This window comes from Ranitomeya imitator, chromosome 4 (assembly GCF_032444005.1).
Source record: "Ranitomeya imitator isolate aRanImi1 chromosome 4, aRanImi1.pri, whole genome shotgun sequence".
Lineage (NCBI taxonomy): Eukaryota > Metazoa > Chordata > Amphibia > Anura > Dendrobatidae > Ranitomeya > Ranitomeya imitator.
The window spans coordinates 632,664,138-632,689,385 of NC_091285.1; the positions used below are offsets into that span (position 1 = coordinate 632,664,138).

Genomic DNA, 25,248 nt, shown 5'->3' on the forward strand with positions numbered 1-25,248 from the left:
GATTATTCCGCTGCGGTCCAGAAACAGCGGATGAAGTTTACTGGAGTCAAGCGGCGACTGAGGGAGCTGGGAGTGCAGTACTCAGTGATGTTTCCCGCCAAGCTGAGACTGGTGGCTTTTAATAAGACCCACTTTTTCTTGACACCAGAGGACGCTACCCAGTGGCTTGATACTCATGAGGAAAAACTTAAGGGAATGGGCGACTGACATTTCGGCAAGATCCAGTTGGGATTTGTTTTCTCTGTCGATGGAGGAGAGTTCTGCGCTCGTTAGCAATGGTTAAATAGTTGAGCAACTGTTGGGGGTTTTGCTGGGCCATATTGAAGGAATGGCCGGAGGGGACAGTACCAACTACTAAGTACGGGGGAGGAGGGTTATGCTGGGTACTGTGAACTGGTTTGGTACTTTTTCTATATGTTAATATAAGTTGAAATGTTAAGATACAATAAAGTGAAAGTTGGGGGGGAAATTGTGATTGCTATGGCAGCGGGACGCGAAATGAGAGGGTTAAGTAAGGGAGAGTGTTCGCAGTGGGCAGTGGAGCCCCACTCTTGATGAGAGGAAGAATGCGTTACAATGGGGGGGTTAGGGGGGTAAGTTGGGAGGGGGCAGGGGGGATGGGAGGGTTGGGGCAGCTCATACTTGGGAAATTGGATACTTTAAGAAATGATGAGCCACATGATGGGAGATTGTATTAAAATATTGAGTTGGAATGTGAGAGGTCTGGCGGATAAAACACGGCGGGCGGCAAGTCTGCAGTATGTCCGAGAACAGAAGGTCTCAATGATATGTCTGCTGGAGACACATTTAGTGCGGGAGAGGGTGAACGTATTGAATAGGCGCTGGATACAGAGGGCGAATCATTCTACTTTCTCGATGTACTCTAGAGGTGTGTCTGTGTTAATACCTGCGGGGGTGCAGTATGAGGAGGTAATGGTAAAAGAGGATGTGGATGGTCAGTATATGGTGGTGAAATGTAAAATAAATGGAGTGTTGATGTGTATAGTGGCAATGTATATTCCGCCCCCATACTCAAGTAAGAAGATAAGAGAGGTGCTGGAGAGGGTAGAGCGTTGGGGTCCGTTACCATCTCTAATTATTGACGATCTTAATAATATCTGTGATGACTTTTGGGATAAAAACAAAAATCCCCACAATAGTACAGGGGGACATATCACTACGTTTGGGACCTATGTCCGGGAAGTAGGTATGATTGATTTATGGAGAGTTAGACATATTGGGGAAAAGACGTACTCGTGCTACTCGCCAGCTCATGGTACTTTGTCTAGGATTGACTTGGCGCTGGGTAACTGTTTACTGGACACGATGGTAAGGGACGTGAGATATTTACCTAGGGCTCTTTCAGACCATAGTCCAGTTGAGGTGGAATTTCGGCCAGTGGGGACACGGATCGGGAGCGCGAAGGAGTGGAAGATTCACCCTAATTGGCTACACAGTATGGACTTGGAAAAGATAAAGAAGGAGTTGGTGGAATTTTTTGAGATCAACGAGGGAAGTGTAGATGTTCTTACTGTGTGGGAAGCCATGAAGGCGTACTTGAGGGGACTGCTGTTCAGGGATATTAGCAGGTGTAAGAGGAAATCGAGAGAGACAGAGAGGTTGGCGGTTGAAGGGCTGAGGATAGCCGAGGATGAGATGGTAATAGCGGGTACTCCGGAAGCTGGGAGGAGGCTAAAGGCAGCTCAGAGTCAGTTGGAGGAGGTATTGCTCGGTAAGGCTGAAAGGAAGAGGGAATTCATGAATCTGGCTTTTTACCAGGAGGGCGAATCTGTGGGTCATTTGCTATCGATGGTGGCTTCTGCCCAGAGAAACACTTCCTTTGTTCATTCTTTGGTATCGGGGAGCGGTGTGGCTGTCTCTGAGACTTCAGAGATTTTGGACATTTTTGCGGATTTTTATGCGGACCTATATTCCTCTCAGGTAGATGGGTTGGTGGAGGACACGGTGGCGTTCCTTGAGGAATTGGAGCTCCCAAGGCTGAGTGACATAGATAGAGAAGATTTGGAAGCTCCCATCACGGAGGAGGAGTTAGGTCGGGCACTGCAGTCTATGGCTAATGGGAAGGCACCTGGCGTAGATGGATTTCCTGCTGAAATTTATAAAAACTTTGGGGAAGTGCTGATCCCTAAATTAAGGGTACTTCTGGAGGAGGCTAGGAGTGGCGGTCGTCTACCGGCATCTATGCGGGAGGCCATAATAGTGGTGATTCCTAAGGAGGGGAAGGACCCGACACAGCCGGATTCATATCGGCCAATCTCCTTGCTTACTACAGACGTTAAACTTCTGGCTAAGGTGTTGGCGATGAGGTTGACAAGTGTTATTTCCGGCCTGGTGCACTCAGACCAGTCCGGCTTTATGCCTGATCGGTCCACTGCGATCAACTTACGAAGGCTGTATATGAATTTGCAACTCAGATCCGACAACTGTGGCCAGAGAGTTATTGCATCTTTAGACGCCCATAAGGCGTTCGATAGTGTGGAGTGGGGATATCTCTGGCAGGTGCTCCGGAGTATGGGGTTTGGACCGCAGTTCATATCCTGGATTCGACTGATGTACTCGATGGCTAGGGTTAGGGTAAATGGGGAGTTATCATGGACCATACAACTGGCTAGAGGGACGAGACAGGGGTGTCCGCTCTCTCCTCTTTTGTTTGCTCTGGCTGTGGAACCACTGGCTGCCAAGTTTCGACGGTCTGATGAGGTGACTGGGTTTAAATATGGGATGATTGAAGAAAGGGTGGCGTTGTATGCGGATGACATTCTGCTCTTTCTGGCTGACCCAGGTACGTCCTTGGAGGGAGCCATTGGGATTATTGAGCGTTTCGGATCGGTGTCGGGACTTAGGATAAACTGGAGTAAGTCTGTCTTGTTTAAGGTGGATGATGATGGTGGGGAGCCACTGGAGGATGGGCGACTGGAGGTGACTAGCCAATTTAAGTACCTTGGAATATGGATATCTATGCCTGTTACTGACTATATACATTGAAATCTGACTCCAATCTTAGGTGTTGTTAAAGCGAAAGCGGATGCTTGGCTTAAACTGCATTTATCTGTGGTAGGTAGGGTGAATCTTAGTAAAATGATTTTGATGCCAAAAATACTGTATATTCTTCATAATGCACCAGTTTGGATACCACGCGGGAGATTTAGACAGATTAACTCTCTGTTCAGGAATTTGATATGGGGGAGACAGCATCCGCGTATCAAACTGGAGACACTTCAGCAACCCAAGGAAGATGGGGGATTGGCATTGCCTAACCCTGAAAAATATTTTCTTGCAGCCCAGAGTCAGCATCTAAAAGGCTGGGCGCATGAAGGGTCATCTGGGGCGGTACAGCGGCTGATGGAAGTGGTGACAAAAAGAAGGCCAGTGGTACAATGTTTGGAGGATGGATCCCTGGGGGCTCTGGGGAAATTATACCCCACTGTGTTGTTGATACGCAGGCTGTGGGGTAGGCTGAGACATATACGGGGGGTCACGGATTTGACTAGATTCTCACCGCTATGGCATAACAGCAACTTACAGGAGTTTGAGGCACTGGGGGTACTGACAGAATGGCAAGTCAAAGGGATTCAATACGTGTATCAAATAATTGAGCGAGGTGAATTGAAATCATTTTCCCAATTGCAGGTGGAATTTGGTCTTGGGATTGCAGGGGAGTATCGGTATTTGCAGATGAGGCATGCTTTTGGATCTCAGAGTAGAAACGGAGGTATTGGAATTCAGAGGGATATAGTACTGGAGTATGTGTGTAATGAAGGGACTACTGGGGGAGTCATATCTACTTTGTATAAAGATCTGTTGCACACTTTCCTATTGGGGTTTCCAATAATGGCGAGAGCTAAGTGGGAGAGGGATCTGGGTCCAATGGAGAATGAGACTTGGGAGTCGGTGCTAGAATGCGTCCCACGATTGTCACTGAGCGAACCGTATAGACTTTCACAGCTCTATGTGATACACAGGGTTTATAAGTCACCGATGGTGCTATATAAGGCTGGTTTGCGTGATGATTCTGAATGCCCGAGGTGTAAAACTGCAGATGCTGATATACTCCATATGATGTGGACGTGTCCGAGACTGGCTGCTTTTTGGGTGGTAGTTTTGAGTCGTATGGAAGGTGCGTATGGATGTAAGGTGCCAAGGGATCCTATAGTGTGCTTGTTGGGATGTGTGGATGAGATTGGAGTGGATAACAACCTAAAGATAGCTATTGCCAGATTGTTATACATGGCTAGGAAGGTAATAGCTCGAAATTGGATTAGGGAAGAACCGCCATCAAGAGGAGAGTTCCTCCAGTATGTGAAGCAGGGCCTGACACTAGAAAAGGGGTTTTATAAAAAAAGAGGGAAAATCGAAATGTTCAATTAAATGTGGTCTCCGTGGGTTGCTATGGGATAGGGGTATTATAGAGGGAGAGTTAATTAAGGTTCCTAATTAATGGTAATGTTAAATGTGGCTTATATTATTGGCCGAGGGATTAGATAGTATATTGGTCTAATGATGGAAGTGCTAAGCAAGGTGAGCTGCTTTGTTGGGTGGGGTTGGGGGGTGGTGGGATTGAAGGGGAATGTTTGAAGGGGGGGGGGAAGCTTTGTATTGAAAATGAGAATGTAACATGTCATTTATCTTGTTATTCTTAATAAAAAATTTATTTGAATAAAAAAAAAAAAGATATCAAATTTTACTTAACAAAAAAAATGTTTTAAATGGGTTGTCCAGACACAATCAAAAATTAGCCAGTGAATTACAGCCATAAAGAACAACTAGCTACAATCGTCCAGGTGGGAATCCTGTACTTGGTTATCCTTTGCAACTGGAAGTCTTCATTTTACCCTTTCCTCCCTTTTTGAGGTGCTGCAGTTTTTAATTGAATGGAATGAAATGCAGTAGAGGGTACAGTCATACCTGGGGTTTGGCACCCCTCCACTCCGCACATTGATGGCCGGTCATGATCCTTGAAAACAACTTTTTTAAAGGGTTATTTTATAATCTTTAAAGTTACCACCTATTCAGATTAGTGGGGGGTCTTTCTGCTGGGACCTCCACCAGTCCTGATAATGGAGGTCTCTGGAGTACCCCGTTCTAGTAGAGTGCTTGCCACGCATGCACACACTACAGAGTGAATCTTTCTTTATGGCACTACAGAATACAGTTCTCGGATAGTCCCAGCAGAAAATGAATGAATGGGACTTCTGCCAAGTTATCCTCTGCCCTGGGGATCGGTAATAATGGTTGCAATAATCCTTTAAGTGCTTTCAGTCTTATCCTGGATGTGCTTTCCTTTCTGGAAAGATATACGTATATCAAAGGGTATGTGTACTCGGACGTGCAGTATATGAACCTGAGCAGTACTCTGCTGTACCTGGACCGAGCTTTGGTGTCCTCTTGCCCTTGGACACGCTCCTTTCCACTGTCTGTAATGTATTGCAAGGCCTCTTTGACCCAAACTTGGCAAGTATGGCGTCTGCACGAAGCATCTGTTTTCCTATGTACTGATGACCATGTTTCACCTAGTGAAGTAGTATTTAATCTCCTATTGGCAAAAAGCTCCTCAAAAAGCCAGACAGGCTGAATCCACAGCTCATAATAGTACAGGGAAAAGCTTCTGCTCGCTGAATATCACATTTTCAATGCAGGGACCGAGCCCTATATTCACTGCCTGTTCTTCCGTATTTTGTTCATGGAGACATGCGGTGCCCGCCAAAACTTTCCCGAGTGGACCAGATCTATCACCCATGTAAATGGGGCCTAAAGCAAAATAATTGGAAGCCAAGTTGACCGCCTATAAAATTGCACAATAATGTTTCTCAGGAAGTTAAGCCTGAAAATGTTGGCTTTTAAAGGTTCTTTTATTTCAGAGTGAGAACTCAATGTAATAAATCTACTGGGCCAGGAAACTGGCCGGTCGCCCATGGCAGGGTCTGCTCTGAACTTGTCTTGCAATTCTGCACTATTGTGGGGAACATACAGGGTGGTTTATAAGTAGGTATGCAGATGAATCGATTAAATGTCTCGCAGCAGATGATCTGGGTAACCATACACACAGCAAAAGGGGTTTATTTGCATCTTATGATATTTGTTTAATCTCGAAACTGCTCGAAATGTCTTTCATCAACGTCTGGGGATTCTTGTCGAAAACTGTATTCTTTACTACAACCCATAAAATTTTTTAAAAATTGGTTGAACATGGCCAACATTCTATGCTGCCACATTGTCCGATCCTATGTTGTGGGTAAGTGTTGACAAGGTAGTCCCTTACTGCAGAAGCCTAATAAGGAGGTGCACCATCTTGTTCGGAGAAGATTTCCCTTGTTTTCATTTGTGCCACCTCACATAATATTTTTAGGTAATTATTACTATCCACCGTTGTACGGAAAAAAAAAACTGGTCCTACAAAACTCTCACAGGACAGTGTACCCCTTTGTGTGATGCCTGGCTGGTTCAGGTGAGATGTGATGGTCATGAGGATTTTCATCTTGCCGATGTTCCACGTTGCTTTACAGCTTCACCAGATGAACTTATCAAAAAGGTCTGGTTTGTTCGAAGTTTGGTTCCGCATCATCTTGCAAGTGGGCATCTCTGTCGTCCACCAGAAGACCATGTAACAGTATTAAGTGGTGCGACAACCATTTTAATTAACGCATTAAGGGTTGTAAGGACGTGAACTTCTTCAGACTATTCAAAAATGTCAAAGTGTTTCTCGTGGAGTTTACCTCTCGTCATAGATGGGTATATATTCAACGGTATCTTATTTATTATTTTTTGTGATTCTCTTTAACCCCTTTCTGACATCGGACGTACTATCCCGTCGAGGTGGGGTGGGCCCCCATGACCACGGACGGGATAGTACGTCCAGCACGATCGGCGGCGCTCACGGGGGGAGCGCGGCCGATCACGGCCGATCACGGCCGGGTGTCAGCTGCCTATCGCAGCTGACATCCGGCACTATGTGCCAGGAGCGGTCACGGACCGCTCCCGGCACATTAACCCCCGGGACACCGCGATCAAACATGATCGCGATGTGCCGGCGGTGCAGGGAAGCATCGCGCAGGGAGGGGGCTCCCTGCGGGCTTCCCTGAGCCCCCCGCAGCAACGCGATGTGATCGCGTTGCTGCGAGGGTCTTGCCTCCCTCCCTGCTTGTTCCAGGCCCGGATCCAAGATGGCCGCGGATCCGGGTCCTGCAGGGAGGGAGGTGGCTTCACAGAGCCTGCTCAGAGCAGGCACTGTGAAGCAGCCTGCACTGCTCTCAGATTGGTGATCTGACAGAGTGCTGTGCACACTGTCAGATCACTGATCTGTGATGTCCCCCCCTGGGACAATGTAAAAAAGTTTAAAAAAAAATTTCAAAATGTGTAAAAAAAAAAAAAAAAAAAAAAATAAAAAAATAAAAAAAATATTCCTAAATAATGAAAAAAATATATATATATATTATTCCCCTAAATACATTTCTTTATCTAAATAAAAAAAAACAATAAAAGTACACATATTTAGTATCGCCCCGTCCGTAACGGCCCGACCTATAAAACTGGCACGCTAGTTAACCCCTTCAATAAACACCGTAAGAAAAAAGAGGCAAAAAACAACGCTTTATTATCATACCGCCGAACAAAAAGTGGAATAACACGCGATCAAAAAGACAGATATAAATAACCATGATACCGCTGAAAGCGTCATCTTGTCCCGCAAAAAACGAGCTGCCATACTGCATCATCAGCAAAAAAAAAAAAAAGTTATAGTCCTGAGAATAAAGCGATGCAAAAATAATTATTTTTTTCTATAAAATAGTTTTTATCGTATAAAAGCGCCAAAACATAAAAAAATGATATAAATGAGGTGTCGCTGTAATCGTACTGACCCGAAGAATAAAACTGATTTATCAATTTTACCAAACGCCGAACGGTATAAACGCCTCCCCCAAAAGAAATTCATGAATAGCTGGTTTTTGGTCATTCTGCCTCACAAAAATCGGAATAAAAAGCGATCAAAAAATGTAACGTGCCCGAAAATTTTACCAATAAAAACGTCAACTCGTCCCGCAAAAAACAAGACCTGACATGACTCTGTGGACCAAAATATGGAAAAATTATAGCTCTCAAAATGTGGTAACGCAAAAAATATTTTTTGCAATAAAAAGCGTCTTTCAGTGTGTGACGGCTGCCAATCATAAAAATCCGCTAAAAAAGCAGGGCTAGGGTTAGGGCTAGGGTTAGGGCTAGGGTTAGGGCTAGGGTTAAGGCTACAGTTAGGGTTGGGGCTAAAGTTACGGTTAGGGTTTAGATTACATTTACAGTTGGGAATAGGGTTGGGATTAGGGTTAGGGGTGTGTCAGGGTTAGAGGTGTGGTTAGGGTTACCGTTGGAATTAGGGTTAGGGGTGTGTTTGGATTAGGGTTTCAGTTATAATTGGGGGGTTTCCACTGTTTAGGCACATCAGGGGCTCTCCAAACGCGACATGGCGTCCGATCTCAATTCCAGCCAATTCTGCGTTGAAAAAGTAAAACAGTGCTTCTTCCCTTCCGAGCTCTCCCCTGTGCCCAAACAGGGGTTTACCCCAACATATGGGGTATCAGTGTACTCAGGACAAATAGGACAACAACTTTTGGGGTCCAATTTCTCATGTTACCCTTGGGAAAATACAAAACTGGGGGCTAAAAAATAATTTTTGTGGGAAAAAAAAAAAGATTTTTTTATTTTCGCGGTTCTGCGTTATTAACTGTAGTGAAACACTTGGGGGTTCAAAGTTCTCACAACACATCTAGATAAGTTCCATGGGGGGTCTAGTTTCCAATATGGGGTCACTTGTGGGGGATTTCTACTGTTTAGGTACATTAGGGGTTCTGCAAACGCAATGTGACGCCTGCAGACTATTCCATCTAAGTCTGCATTCCAAATGGCACTCCTTCCCTTCCGAGCCCTCCCATGCGCCCAAACGGTGGTTCCCCCCAACATATGGGGTATCAGCGAACTCAGGACAAATTGGACGACAACTTTTGGGGTCAAATTTCTCCTCTTACCCTCGGGAAAATACAAAACTGGGGGCTAAAAAAATAATTTTGGGGGGAAAGATTTTTTGTTTTATTTTTACGGCTCTGCATTATAAACTTCTGTGAAGCACTTGGTGGGTCAAAGTGCTCACCACACCTCTAGATAAGTTCCTTAGGGGTCTACTTTCCAAAATGGTGTCACTTGTGGGGGGTTTCAATGTTTAGGCACATCAGTGGCTCTCCAAACGCAACATGGCGTCCCATCTCAATTCCTGTCAATTTTGCATTGAAAAGTCAAATAGCGCTCCTTCCCTTCCGAGCTCTCCCATGCGCCCAAACAGTGGCTTACCCGCACATATGGGGTATCAGCATACTCAGGACAAATTGTACAACAACTTTTGGGGTCCAATTTCTTCTCTTACCCTTGGGAAAATAAAAAATTGGGGGCGAAAAGATAATTTTTGTGAAAAAATATGATTTTTTATTTTTACGGTTCTACATTATAAACTTCTGTGAAGCACTTGGTGGGTCAAAGTGCTCACCACACCTCTAGATAAGTTCCTTAGGGGGTCTACTTTCCAAAATGGTGTCACTTGTGGGGGGGTTTCAATGTTTAGGCACATCAGTGGCTCTCCAAACGAAACATGGCGTCCCATCTCAATTCCTGTCAATTTTGCATTGAAAAGTCAAATGGCGCTCCTTCGCTTCCGAGCTCTGCCATGCGCCCAAACAGTGGTTTACCCCCACATGTGGGGTATTGTCGTACTCAGGACAAATTGTACAACAACTTTTGGGGTCCATTTTCTCCTGTTACCCTTGGTAAAATAAAACAAATTGGAGCTGAATTAAATTTTTTGTGAAAAAAAGTTAAATGTTCATTTTTATTTAAACATTAAAAAAATTCCTGTGAAGCACCAGAAGGGTTAATAAACTTCTTGAATATGGTTTTGAGCACCTTGAGGGGTGTAGTTTTTAGAATGGTGTCACACTTGGGTATTTTCTATCATATATACCCCTCAAAATGACTTCAAATGAGATGTGGTCCCTAAAAAAAAAAAATGGTGTTGTAGAAATGAGAAATTGCTGGTCAACTTTTAACCCTTATAACTCCCTAACAAAAAAAAAATTTGGTTCCAAAATTGTGCTGATGTAAAGTAGACATGTGGGAAATGTTACTTATTAAGTATTTTTTGTGACATATCTCTGTGATTTAATTGCATAAAAATTCAAAGTTGGAAAATTGCGAAATTTTCATAATTTTCGCCAAATTTCCATTTTTTTCACAAATAAACGCAGGTACTATCAAAGAATTTTTACCATTGTCATAAAGTACAATATGTCACGAGAAAACAATGTCAGAATCACTGGGATCCGTTGAAGCGTTCCAGAGTTATAACCTCACAAAGGGACAGTGGTCAGAATTGTAAAAATTGGCCCGGTCATTAACGTGCAAACCACCCTTGGGGGTAAAGGGGTTAAACAGGTTGTCCAGTAATAACAAGCTGTCGCCTATCCTTGGGACGACCACTTCTTTCTAACAGGGATAAAAGTTTCCCATTGTTCCGATTGGTGCAGGTCCAAACTATTGGCCTCCCACCAATCAATAAATAAAACCTTAAGAATTATACCTTAAGGGTATGTTCACACGTTCAGGATTTCCATCCTTTTTTTTTCCTGACTGTTTTTTAAAAAACTGCAGCTCTTGGCAGAAAACGCAGGTCCTTTTTTTGGTCCTTTTTTGGTCCGTTTTTGATGCGTTTTTTGATGCGTTTTTTGATGCGTTTTTTTTATGCAGTTTTCTAGCCAGAGTCTGTGTGTTTTCTAGGAATTTTTTTAGGGTTAAAATGGCTGAAAATACCCTAACCCTACCCCTAACCCTAACCCTACCCCTAACCCTAACCCTACCCCTATTCTAACCTTAGTGAAAAAAAAAAAAAAAAAATTCTTTATTTTTTTTATTGTCCCTACCTATGGGGGTGACAAAGGGGGGGGGGGTGTCATTTACTATTTTTTTATTTTGATCACTGAGATAGGTTATATCTCAGTGATCAAAATGCACTTTGGAACGAATCTGCCGGCCGGCAGATTCGGCGGGCGCACTGCGCATGCGCCCGCCATTTTGCAAGATGGCGGCGCCCAGGGAGAAGACGGCCGGACGGACACCGGGACGCCGGGTGAGTATAAGGGGGGGAGATTAGGGCACGGGGGGGGGCATCAGAGCACTGGGGGGGGGCATCGGAGCACTGGGGGGGGGCATCGGAGCACGGGGGGGCGGGATCGGAACACGGGGGGGGCAGCCACACTCCGCCCACGCACTTCCGCCCGCTCCCCGCACTTCCTGCTGCAGCGGTTCTGCACATCAAACCGCAGTAAAACCCGCAGATATATTTTTGGTCTGCGGGTTTTACTGCGGTTTGGACCTCACAATGGAGGTCTATGGGTGCAGAACCGCTGCGGCTCCGGAAAAAGAATTGACATGCTCCTTCTTTTTTCCGGGAGCTATTCAGCGCGTCTTTTTTTTTACAATTTCCGGACCATGTGCACAGTGTGTCCTGTTTTCCATAGGGTACAGTGTACTGTACCCTGCATGGAAAACAGCTGCGGAACCGCAGCGGCAAAACCGCCGCGGTTCCGCGGTAAAAAACGCACTGTGTGAACATGGCCTAAATGATCACTCGGCTGGAACCTGGGTGGCGCAATACTGCGATTGTTTAAGCCTGGAAGGGTCAATATGGAGCCATCTAGACGCCTTGCGGTAGTGCTCTTGGACAAGGCATCGCATCTTTCAGCGGTCAGAGAGGTTGTACAGCAGGTCGCTCTGTATGGTGAATATTATTTTTTATTCTCCTTTCTTATGAATAGGAAAAAAAGATGTAAGAGCTTCTTCACCGCCTTAGTTATTAGTGAGGTCATAAACCGTTTTCAGAGCTCCTTCCACAGCTGTCCACTGTTCCTGGGAAAATCACCCCATGTCCTCGCTCCCCCTCAGTCTTGGCCCATGGAGGATACAGCAACCCGATCTCTCCACATTTACACCAGTGTGCTGTGTAAGGGTTCGTTCAGACCTGCGTCTAATCGGTCCGTGAGTTCCATGGACCGCACGCTGCCTCCTATTATTACATGGCCTCTTTGTCGCTGACTGATTTGTGTGTCAAAAAAAAGCCCCTTCTGGCACCAGTAGACGATGCATACGGAGCCAGTCACGTCCTCCATTTGCAGATGTGACTGGCCTGACTTCCAATACGGACGTGTGACCCCGGCCTTGGTTACACAACGACAGAAAAGCAATGTTTGGTCTGTAAATGTTACGTCCTACTTTATTTGGGTGTGATGCTTTGTTCCTGGGCCTAAGTGACTTGTATGAGATAAGAAACAAAGGTCTCCTGTCTTTCCCCCCAGAAGTAATGCCACTTCCTCAGCCCTATTTGATATTACAGCTTCGTCCTAGTCAAGTGAAGCTATTTAACCTGCGATACCGGACACAGCCCATAGACAATGGTGGCGCTGTTCCTGGAATAGAGCATCATTGTGTTTTTCATTTTTGTAATCTACAAAACCCTGTGCTGTTTTACACATAAGTAATGATGAGTATTACAGGGGACGTCTCGTAATGTTTCAAGGTGGGCAGCTGTCGTTGCAGAAGAAGTGTCCTATTACATGACGGCCATTCGGTGGAATACATGGGGATAGGGCCACAGTTGCCGCTTCGGCTTATGAAGAGGAATCGTCTCTATATTGTCCTTATTCCTAATAGTGAAGGATTTTGTATAGTTAAAGATATCGTTTTATGGATGTGCCTTCTTCTGACGACCCAGAAAATCTCAGCTTGGGGCTGGATATCCAGCATCATGTATGTAGTGACCGCGTCTTACAGACACCTTCGCCTCACTAGAAAATTTTAGTTACAATTTTTCTATATGGGGTAAAATGATGGGGGTCCAGGAATATTTTACCAGGAAGGATAGACAATATCTCGACGCTTCTTGAGGATCGCAGTATGTGATGCCGTCCATATGTGACATGCATATATTACAGACATATATTTCATCCACTGTGTATATCTCATTGTATACATTGCGCTCTCTGTATCCAAATGTGACATGCCGAAATCTAAAACACCACAGATCATGTCACTTTTTTTCCTCAGAATTCTGCCCCTCATTGAAACAACCAACATCCATTGGCTGCATTTATCAGTTTCCAACACTTGTTTGTTTTTCTTGGTTTATTATGATCTTTTATTATAATATTTTAATGTTTGTGCTTTTGTTTCAGGTCCTTGAATGAATCTCAGGTAACTGCTCTGGGCATAAAGATGCTACCAGGGTACAAGGACCCTTACCATGGACGTCCACTGACACGAGGAGAGATGGGATGTTTCCTCAGCCACTACAACATCTGGAAGGAAGTGAGGAGATTTCTTTTGGCAGCTTACGTTTATGTTCTTTATAAATCATGTTTTGTTTTTTATTCGCACATTACCATTTAACCTCTTAACCCCTTTCTGACATTAGACGTACTATCCCGTCGAAGTGGTATGGGCCCATATGACCACCGACGGGATAGTACGTCTAACGCGATCAGCCACACTCACGGGGGGAGCACGGCCGGGTGTCATCTGACTATCACAGCTGACATCCGGCACTATGTGCCAGGAGCGGTCACGGAGTAATGTCAAGGAGATTTTTATTTATTTTATAATTTATTAATATTTTAAACCTTTTTTTTGTCGCTCCCTGTGATGGGCCGCTGTTAGGACACCGTTTGGAGTAACGCAGCACTGTAGTTAATTCTACTTCCCTGCGACTGACTACAGAATCGGAAAACTTAATGACCCCATGGAAGTTGAAAATCTTATTTTGATAATGCCTAGGTAGCATACTGCTGTCATCACAGGGTTAAATCGCTTGGATTGAAGTCTGCTCTTAGCTTAATATTTCTCTCTTATTTCTTCTTTTCCCAGATCTCTGAGCGCTCGCTGGCCATATCGGCTGTGCTTGAAGACGACCTGAGGTTTGAGATCTTCTTTAAGAGGCGGCTGGAAAACCTGTTACAGGATTTGGAGAAGGCAAAATTAGATTGGGATCTGATGTGAGTGTTGCAGATGGGGGGGAAAAGAGACTTTGATGTGTTGATTACTGGAAAAGGAATGAATGCCATCCCGCAAATGGGAGTTAACCTTGTGTGGCTTTTTAAAGGGAACCAGACAGGTGATTCTTGCTGCCCGAGCCACGGATGGCATGATTCGGACACTGGCTGCCTCTTTTTGTAAAGACGGTAGTAGCGCACCAAGTATCTGATTTATGCTGTCCTTAGTTGTAGCAGTGACTCCTCTCGGATCTTAGATTTGGTTTTTAGGCGTGGAAAACCCTTTGCAAATACTTATGGTGCCCCTATAATATCCATGTCCTCTATGTAGAGTAGTTCCTGCCGTATGTGTGGACATTTACATAGTAACATAGTAACATAGTAACATAGTTAGTAAGGCCGAAAAAAGACATTTGTCCATCCAGTTCAGCCTATATTCCATCATAATAAATACCCAGATCTACGTCCTTCTACAGAACCTAATAATTGTATGATACAATATTGTTCTGCTCCAGGAAGACATCCAGGCCTCTCTTGAACCCCTCGACTGAGTTCGCCATCACCACCTCCTCAGGCAAGCAATTCCAGATTCTCACTGCCCTAACAGTAAAGAATCCTCTTCTATGTTGGTGGAAAAACCTTCTCTCCTCCAGACGCAAAGAATGCCCCCTTGTGCCCGTCACCTTCCTTGGTATAAACAGATCCTCAGCGAGATATTTGTATTGTCCCCTTATATACTTATACATGGTTATTAGATCGCCCCTCAGTCGTCTTTTTTCTAGACTAAATAATCCTAATTTCGCTAATCTATCTGGGTATTGTAGTTCTCCCATCCCCTTTATTAATTTTGTTGCCCTCCTTTGTACTCTCTCTAGTTCCATTATATCCTTCCTGAGCACTGGTGCCCAAAACTGGACACAGTACTCCATGTGCGGTCTAACTAGGGATTTGTACAGAGGCAGTATAATGCTCTCATCATGTGTATCCAGACCTCTTTTAATGCACCCCATGATCCTGTTTGCCTTGGCAGCTGCTGCCTGGCACTGGCTGCTCCAGGTAAGTTTATCATTAACTAGGATCCCCAAGTCCTTCTCCCTGTCAGATTTACCCAGTGGTTTCCCGTTCAGTGTGTAATGGTGATATTGATTCCCTCTTCCCATGTGTATAACCTTACATTTATCATTGTTAAACCTCATCTGCCACCTTTCAGCCCAAGTTTCCAACTTATCCAGATCCATCTGTAGCAGAATACTATCTTCTCTTGTATTAACTGCTTTACATAGTTTTGTATCATCTGCAAATATCGATATTTTACTGTGTAAACCTTCTACCAGATCATTAATGAATATGTTGAAGAGAACAGGTCCCAATACTGACCCCTGCGGTACCCCACTGGTCACAGCGACCCAGTTAGAGACTATACCATTTATAACCACCCTCTGCTTTCTATCACTAAGCCAGTTACTAACCCATTTACACACATTTTCCCCCAGACCAAGCATTCTCATTTTGTGTACCAACCTCTTGTGCGGCACGGTATCAAACGCTTTGGAAAAATCGAGATATACCACGTCCAATGACTCACCGTGGTCCAGTCTATAGCTTACCTCTTCATAAAAACTGATTAGATTGGTTTGACAGGAGCGATTTCTCATAAACCCATGCTGATATGGAGTTAAACAGTTATTCTCATTGAGATAATCCAGAATAACATCCCTCAGAAACCCTTCAAATATTTTACCAACAATAGAGGTTAGACTTACTGGCCTATAATTTCCAGGTTCACTTTTAGAGCCCTTTTTGAATATTGGCACCACATTTGCTATGCGCCAGTCCTGCGGAACAGACCCTGTCGCTATAGAGTCACTAAAAATAAGAAATAATGGTTTATCTATTACATTACTTAGTTCTCTTAGTACTCGTGGGTGTATGCCATCCGGACCCGGAGATTTATCTATTTTAATCTTATTTAGCCGGTTTCGCACCTCTTCTTGGGTTAGATTGGTGACCCGTAATATAGGGTTTTCATTGTTTCTTGGGATTTCACCTAGCATTTCATTTTCCACCGTGAATACCGTGGAGAAGAAGGTGTTTAATATGTTAGCTTTTTCCTCGTCATCTACAACCATTCTTTCCTCACTATTTTTTAAGGGGCCTACATTTTCAGTTTTTATTCTTTTACTATTGATATAGTTGAAGAACAGTTTGGGATTAGTTTTACTCTCCTTAGCAATGTGCTTCTCTGTTTCCTTTTTGGCAGCTTTAATTAGTTTTTTAGATAAAGTATTTTTCTCCCTATAGTTTTTTAGAGCTTCAATGGTGCCATCCTGCTTTAGTAGTGCAAATGCTTTCTTTTTACTGTTAATTGCCTGTCTTACTTCTTTGTTTAGCCACATTGGGTTTTTCCTATTTCTAGTCCTTTTATTCCCACAAGGTATAAACCGCTTACACTGCCTATTTAGGATGTTCTTAAACATTTCCCATTTATTATCTGTATTCTCATTTCTGAGGATATTGTCCCAGTCTACCAGATTAAGGGCATCTCTAAGCTGTTCAAACTTTGCCTTCCTAAAGTTCAATGTTTTTGTGACTCCCTGACAAGTCCCCCTAGTGAAAGACAGGTGAAACTGCACAATATTGTGGTCGCTATTTCCTAAATGCCCAACCACCTGCAGATTTGTTATTCTGTCAGGTCTATTAGATAGTATTAGGTCTAAAAGTGCTGCTCCTCTGGTTGGATTCTGCACCAATTGTGAAAGATAATTTTTCTTGGTTATTAGCAGAAACCTGTTGCCTTTATGGGTTTCACAGGTTTCTGTTTCCCAGTTAATATCCGGGTAGTTAAAGTCCCCCATAACCAGGACCTCATTATGGGTTGCAGCTTCATCTATCTGCTTTAGAAGTAGACTTTCCATGCTTTCTGTTATATTTGGGGGTTTGTAACAGACCCCAATGAGAATTTTGTTACCATTTTTCCCTCCATGAATTTCAACCCATATGGACTCGACATCCTCATTCCCTTCGCTAATATCCTCCCTTAAAGTGGACTTTAGACAAGACTTTACATAGAGACAAACCCCTCCTCCTCTCCGATTTTTACGATCCTTTCTAAACAGACTGTAACCCTGTAAGTTAACTGCCCAGTCATAGCTTTCATCTAACCATGTCTCGGTTATTCCCACTATGTCAAAGTTACCTGTAGATATTTCTGCTTCTAGTTCTTCCATCTTGTTTGTCAGGCTTCTGGCGTTTGCGAGCATGCAGTTTAGAGGATTTTGTTTTGTTCCAATCTCCTCACTGTGGATTGTTTTAGAATGATATGAATGATGATTGTTTCCTAACGATATCCCTTCTCTTGCAGTTATTTAGGCAGAAAGCGAATGCAGGTGGATGAGCCTGAGGAGCCGGTCTCTGGGGTCCGAAATCTGGTGGTCTCTGACTACTCCTACTGGACTCTGGGATACCTCATCTCCCTGCAAGGGGCCAAGAAGCTTCTTGATGCTGAACCTCTAAAAAAGATGCTTCCGGTGGATGAGTTCCTGCCTGTCATGTATGATAAGCACCCCATGTAAGTGCACCTTTCTACTTTCCAGGTTTACGGAGCCGAAGAAAGGGGCTTTTTCCTAATCCTCAGTGTATAGAAAGAAAAAGTGTTCACTACTGACACAGCAAGAAATGAACAATCGAAAGGCCAAAGAAGACAAGCCGATAATCGGAGATGAGCGGTCGTTAGAACGTTTGCTGATTATCGGCTTGTGTATACATCCAAAAGGCATTTTTGGTGACTTTTGAATTGTTCATCCTGGCATTAAAATAGTTTTTGGCAGCATGTCTGTGCTGCTGATAACTATGTGAATAGACTGATCGTATTAATGATTGATTATTACACATAGCATTCCGGTCGCCCGACTAAACAGACCAATAAATGACCGCCCGTCTCTGGTACATGGCTGCAGAGTGATTGTTTAATAGCTACAGGTGGCAGCTGTAAGCACAGCTAAGTCCGGTGCCCGAGTATCAGATGTGGCCCTAGCAAATCACCTGCTTACACTTAACTCAATGAGCAATATGTAATGAATGATGGCAGCTGTGATTGCCTGGTGACCCCAGTATAGCAAACCCAGATCCGCTCCCCCAGTAACACCACTGGGTCTGGTTCTGCCTTGAAACGGGGATTCTATGAATGCACCATTGACCTAAAAATATAATTGTGAATGTCCCCAGACGTCTCCTATCAGCACATAGAAAATGGATTTTATTAAAACTACACGCAGCCCAGTAAGTGACACATCACTGAAATCTGGGTTTCTGCCCCTACATCACGTTGCTCTCAGATGGGATGGCAATAATCCGGTGCCAATAAAAGATTGTTAAATTTGTTGGGAACGGAAGAAAAGTCGAAGCGGTTTTCCGAGCAGAGCTAGGTGGAAATAGTCAGCATGGAGCTTGACCATGATGCTGTTTTCTGCTGCTATAGTCCATCATTTATGCAGCGCTGTTCACAATGTCCAATCTAGAGACCTCACAACACTCTGGTATAAGGGTATACGACGTCTGTCCTGTCGCAGATCCTCCACTGTGTATTGTTCGCCGTAGCAGAGGCTGTGCGGCCCGTCTACAGGGAGCCATAATGACCGGGCCATAACTTTGATTCCTGTTTCTTATGTTTCAGCGATGACTACTCCTCTCAGTTCTCGTCCCGTAACCTCCGTGCCTTCTCCGTGGAGCCGCTGCTAATTTACCCCACACATTACACCGGCGATGAGGGCTACATAAGCGACACTGAGACCTCTGTGTTGTGGGACAACGTGACTGAAATAACCGACTGGGATCGGGCCAAATCGCGAAAGACCCAACAACAGGAGAAGCTCCGCAGTGAAGCTCTGAACACCCCTTCTCTCCGATCACCTTTTGACAACGCTGCCCGGGATGAGCTATGACCTTCACAATGTCCACGACATACGAGGAACCACCCATACAACGCCTGGGCTCTTTGTTTAGGGATATGCTTGAGACTGAGGATGAGGCACGGCTGGGCAAGTGGACCTTTTTTGGGAGACCAAAGCCTGGTCCGTTCAGAGGACTACCCTTCTTTTCCCTTTTGGGGGGCAAGTGGAACATCTATGCGGGGAACTGTTACATCTCTGAGGGAACTGGTGCTTTTTAACTAAAAAATGGGATAGTTTCCGCTCTGGGTTAATTAATAATTAATGTTATTTATATAGTTATACAGTATGTGCAAATGAAATGGCTTCCTACCCAGTGTACGTCAGGAAAACCAGCAGCTGGGCTGTACTGGAGAGATATAGTTATGGCCGGAGAATGAATGGTGATGGATGTGATCAGATCTGTACGAAGATCTTGTGTTCTCACCCAGCTACTTAGGTACCACCAAGGACTGGTATGATGGGTCACCCAGCTGCTTAGGTAGCACCCAAGGACTTGTATGATGGGTTGTCTTTCCGTACATCCCACAGTGATCTGATCATGATAAAGATATTGAGCGTACCTCATGCCATGACAGGCCAGGATCCTTGTGCCTTAGTAAACTGACCGGCTCTTAGTGGCCCGTTTATGTGAACGCTGCCATAGCGCAGAATAGGGGGGCCTTCATGACCGCATAGTGGGATGCCATGTTGGTATGTCCGTCTGCACCCATAAATGAAGTGAATAAGTGACACAATTGTAATTAAACCTTAATGACCCCAGTACCAGGTATTTAACAAATCATGTGTCTACTACATATGGGGTATAATAGTCATGTGGTAAATCTTGGTATGAATCAATCGCACCAGCGCCACCCGCAGGTCCTAATTGGTTACTGCTCTTCTATTCTAAGGCTGGGGTTACATTTATTGCTTGGTACCCCTTGGCTGCATGTGCGCCGTCCTCTGTATGTGACCCCCCCAACCTTAGAGGAAGGCTGGATTATTTGCAGTCATGGCTCCTCTCCGATTTCCCTAGCCGTTTTGTTGGCGACCTTGAAATACTGACCCTTTTAACCAAATCTTTTTACTTCTGTTTTAAGAAATGTTTTCAATTAGGCTTCTGCAGTAATGACACTGTATATAATAACGTGCCCTCCTTTGCTAAAAAAAAAAAAGAGAGACTAATGGTAAAAGCCTGGTGCTCAGTGACTCCTTGCTATAGACTCTTATCAGCAGCCGGTTTACTTCCTCCATGGTAAGTCAGCATTGTACTTCCATAGGTTTCACTAATCCGCTCAACAGGTGGACGTCACCGCAGTCTGTCAGCACAAAATGACTGGTCAAACCAAGTACAGACGCTTGGTGTACCATGACGGGGGCCAGACAATACCACTTACTACTTTGACACCTATGTCCGCCCTTCTATTTCTTGATTGCCCTCATCTGACACCTGTAAAGTCAGAGCTGTAAGAGAGAGGCGGAAAACTGTTCAGACGCGCCAAGGATCCATGGAGCGCCTGTGCTTGGTTTGAACAGTCATTTTGTGTGGACAGTCTGCCTAGAATCCTCTGTCTTGGGCAAGTTCCAGACGTTTGTTTCTTCCATCTCCTCAGACATGATGCTAAGCCTTCAGAGTTACACACGTTACAGGACTGAATTTGTCACGTTTTTCTTAAGTCAAAAAGCTTCTTGCAGTGTCCGAAAGGAAAAACCATCATCAGAACGTGACCTATGGCTTATTTCTGTATAATGATGTACATGTGTTGTTTCCTTAAACAGGAGCCTAAAAGAAGCCCCGATGGCCAGTATGAACATGTCATGGGTTCTAAAAAAAATTTATATAGATTTTATTGGGAAAAAGCACACAAGATTGTATTTTTTTTAATTAAATATCTTTAACATAAAAACTTGACTTAAGCAACAGTAGTGTTTTTTTTTTTTTCTTTCATCCCGGCCTATAACTTCTAACACTCTGAGGATTTATTACATTGCATAAAAGGGAAGATAAAATGTTTCTGGTTCTGCAGCTCAGACATGGATCCTAGATGGTGTTTTTTTTTTGTTTGTTTGTTTGTTTTTGTTTTTTTTGTTAATACTTATTCTCCCGTCATACAACACATTACTGCTTCTTTTACTTGGCCATGTTTTTTTTGTATGTTTTTTTATTTTTGAGGTTTCTATTTTCTGGTCTTGCCAAATATAAAATGGAAAGGTTCCCAACAGGGGAAAGTAGGAAATCTGGAACAAATCAGAGAAGCGGAAAAGAAAGTTGTTTTTCTCCTTCCCTTGTATAGGCTTTGTTCCCATTTTATGTTATATAAATAACGGTGGCAATAAATGTAACTGATATTTGTGCATTATGATTGACACCTCTAAGATAAGCTGCAGCCAGACATGTACTCCTCCTACAGCAACCCTGCAGGTGAAATGCAGTATTACATGTGATACGTTAGCAGTTCTGCCTCATGGACGTCAGATGAACCTACCCGGTGGCCTCCCTCCCCATATGTCCTAATGCAACATTTAGAAAGGGGTTGTCCTGGTCAGGCAACAGTGACCCCTGTAGGCCACAAGAATGTACTACATTGTTTGACTAGTCATAACTTTTGATGCTTTCTCTTGCAGTGTTTTTTTGAAGTAGCAAAATACAAATTCTTATTTTTTAAATGACTTTTACAGACTTGTACTGGTGACAAAGAAAGGCAGAAGAGACTATTTAGGTGTGTGACTAAATACTCTCGAGCCCAGTACTGACAGACACCTGTTTACAGAGATTTTATATATTTTTGTGCTTTTCCAATAAACAATTTTTACAAAAAAATGTTTTATGGCTTTGAGACTATCATATAATAAGTTCTTTAGAAAAGTAAACGTGTTGTACAACTGCAGCACATCCAGTGGCGACCATGTACTTAAAGGATGCAGCAGGCAGTGCTGGTCCCTGTTACCAGAGTGGGCTTAAAGGGGTTGTCTGGTACAAAATGATGAGTCTGTGGTCACTCTGTGAGTGACCACACATGAATCCCCTTCCCCCCCACGCCCAAACATGTGCACTGTGCGCTGCTGGGATTCGCTGGTTTCTGAGCTGGAAGTGGCGGGTACATATGTGTTATACACATTGCCGGTTAGAACGTGACTAGTGGTCGTGGCTTCACTCCATACACTTGCATTGAGCGAGGCTGTGTCCCCGGGGAGTGTATAACGTAGATGTACCCACCGATCCCGGTTCAGAAACCAGCGAAACCCCGCAGCGCACAGTTCTGGTGCTGGAAGCATTCATAAGTCTGCAGTCACAGTGACTGGAAACTTATGATTTTGGACCAGACAGCCACTTTTATGGACCCCTATTTTCACATGGGTATTATAGAGCATTTAGCCCAGAAGCATTTATAAGGTTCTTGGCTGCAAATGCTCAACTACCCCTGGATGTTCCCTAGACAAGCTGAGGTCGAGCATATGCACCTCCACTCCATGCAAGGACCCTGTTCTTCGGATCACTGGGGTTTCTGTAGGAGAAACGAGCATGGGATAATATGCTGAAAAGCTGTGCGGCTTCCAGGCCTGAACAAAACCCTGCAGAACTGATCAGAAGGAGAGAAGTTGCAGGAGGGACTGAATTAGTTAGTGCTCCAGGTCAGATGACTAAGCCAGCCTTTGATACAAAAGCAGAGAAGATTTTGGCGCCAAGGGTAGTGACCATTGCTCCTGCTGCAGCTCCAGCAGTCGTGACAGTTGTGGGTACCAGCAAAGCCAAGACTTGGATGACGATGGTCACGCACCGAAAACCAGAGCCAAGCCAGTCAAGGTCCAGACTTCACCTGTCGATGGTCAAGCACCGAAGACCCGAACGACGCCGATCAACAGCCAAGGACCAGCCCCCGTTGATACGGACCAAGGAGACATTCATTGGTGGTCAAGTACCACAGAGGCCCAAGCCTGGGCTGGTGATTAGAGGTGACGTGTGAGACAGGCCATCACTTTCATCAGAGACTTACAGTACCGAGCGTGGGCAGAGAGAGTACTGCAGATCACACAGGGTCTGATTGATGCCAGAGCGACCCAGAGAGAGCTGATGGACTTGATCAGGAAATTGTGCGGCTAGTGAGACTAAGCAGCGGGTTTTGTCAGGAGCCGAAAATTTGCAGATTCGCTTTAGTGACTGCTCCCGCCAATACATTGCTTGTTACCTCTATGCCAGACAGAAGTTGACCTATGAATCCTAAGCTACAGTTGAAGACCTATTTCATGTTGTGCATTAATGTATCTCTGTATATATAATTGTGTGCCTGTGAATAGTAATGTGAATGCTTTGTTCATGTGAGTTAGTTGTGATAATAATCTTTCTGTTAAGTTAAATAGTCGCAGTAAATTGTTAATTTCTGCCAGGTGTATCCCTGTTCCATTCTTCCACCTGCTTACAGTCCTGCAATTGGACCTGTGTAAGTTATCTCTTATTTTGATAAGGGATCACTTTAGATTTTGGGAATACTGCTTTTAAAGGTTAAAACTGATGTAGATTGCATTTTAAAGGGAAATATACACTACTAAAAAAAACAAAGGGAACAATTAACACAATGTAACTCAAGTCAATCAGACTTCTGTGAAGTCAACCTCTCCAGTTATGAAGCAACACCGATTGTGAATCATTGGAACAGACATCATGTAGAAATGATAGGAAATTAGCAAGACCACCCCTATAAACGAGACCATTTCTCTGTTCTCATCCGTTTTGGCTGTTGTTTTGGTCACTTTTGTATTTTGTCATTGCTCTCACTGCTAGAGGTACTGTACAGTAGCATGAATCGGTGTCTACAACCCACAGAAGTTAATCAGTGCAGCTCAACCAGGATGGCACATCAATGTGAGCTATGGCAAGAAGGATAGCGGTGTCTGTCAGTGCAGCGTCCAGAGCATGAAGCAGATACCATGAGATGTGAAGGGGGCCATAGGAGGGCAACAACGTAGTAGTAGGACCACTACTGAACAGGAGGAGCAGTGCCAAAGCCCTGCAAAATGACCTCCAGCAGGCCACTAATATCCATGTGTCTGCTCAAGCTGTGAAATAGACTCCATGAGGGTGGTATGCGGGCCTGACATACACAAGTGGATGTTGTGCTTGCAGGGCGATTGACATTTGCCAGAGAACGCCATGATTGGCACATTTGACATTCGCGAGCTGTACACTTCATTGATGAGAAAAGGTTCACACTGAGCACATGTGACAGACGGGATAGAGTCTGGAGATGCCATGGAGAATGTTCTGCTGCCTGCAACATCCTACAGTATGACCAGTTTCATAGTGAGTCACTAATGGTGTAGGGAAGCATTTCTTTAAAGGGCTGCACAGCCCTCCACGTGCCAACCAGAGGTACCCTGACTGCCATTAGGTACTGGGATGAGATCCTCAGATCCATTCTGAGACCGTATGCAGGTGCACTGGGCCCAGAGTTCTTTCTTATTCATGACTATAAGAGACATCATGTGGCTGAAGTGTGTCAGCGGTTTCAGCATGATGAGGGCATTGATGGTATGTACTGGCATGCCCGTTCCGCAGACCTGAATCCAAACGAGCACATCTGGGACATCATTTCTCATTCCATTCACCACCCTCTTTTGGGCCTGTGTTGTTTCAGGGTCAGATACACATAGCCTACTAGCACGTGACTGGTGCTAATTTTCAAGGTAATTAAACACCTCATTGGTTGTTTAGGAAGGTGCACACATCCACCACCATTTGTAGCGCAGCCTGACAGTCCTGGGGATTGCCCGTAAATGGAGGGCCAGGCTATGAGCAAAGGCCTCCTCCCCGTCATCAGCAACTGTGAGTGACAGCTAAGTACGCAACTATCAAACTCTTGCCTGTTAGTGATGGTGGGGACGTCTCTCCTGTGCCTGGCTCTTCTGGGGATGTTTGTAGCAGTTGTCACAATTCTACCGCTCAGTGAGTGATTGTTTGCTGTCCTATGGAAACTGGGTCATGGCTGATGCCACTATGTTGATGTCTGCCACTAATTTTTGGAAATGTGAACACCCCTGGTTGGGTGTCCTTCTGCAGGGTTGGCTGTAGTGGAAGAGATGTCGGTCCCAATTATACTATTTCTACTGTGGTGAAACAGATGCCACTTTGTTAGTGCCTGAACTAATTTTTGTAAATGTGTAGACTCCTGGTTAGGTCTCCTTCATTCGTGTTGCCTGTAGCAGTAGGCCTCCGAGACCAGTAGGCTTCC

General features: G+C 44.4%; 1 protein-coding gene across 1 annotated transcript in view; it reads left to right on the forward strand.

The window, feature by feature from the left end:
- COLGALT1 (collagen beta(1-O)galactosyltransferase 1) overlaps nt 1-20,933 on the forward strand; it is a 37,830-nt gene extending 16,897 nt beyond the window's left edge. Inside the window, exons 9-12 of the mRNA XM_069766773.1 lie at nt 13,281-13,413; nt 13,969-14,096; nt 17,455-17,661; nt 18,766-20,933. Coding sequence (XP_069622874.1) covers nt 13,281-13,413; nt 13,969-14,096; nt 17,455-17,661; nt 18,766-19,033 — 736 coding nt within the window. The 3' untranslated portion in view covers nt 19,034-20,933. The remainder of the gene's footprint in view (nt 1-13,280; nt 13,414-13,968; nt 14,097-17,454; nt 17,662-18,765) is intronic.
- Nucleotides 20,934-25,248: the final 4,315 nt, after the last annotated feature.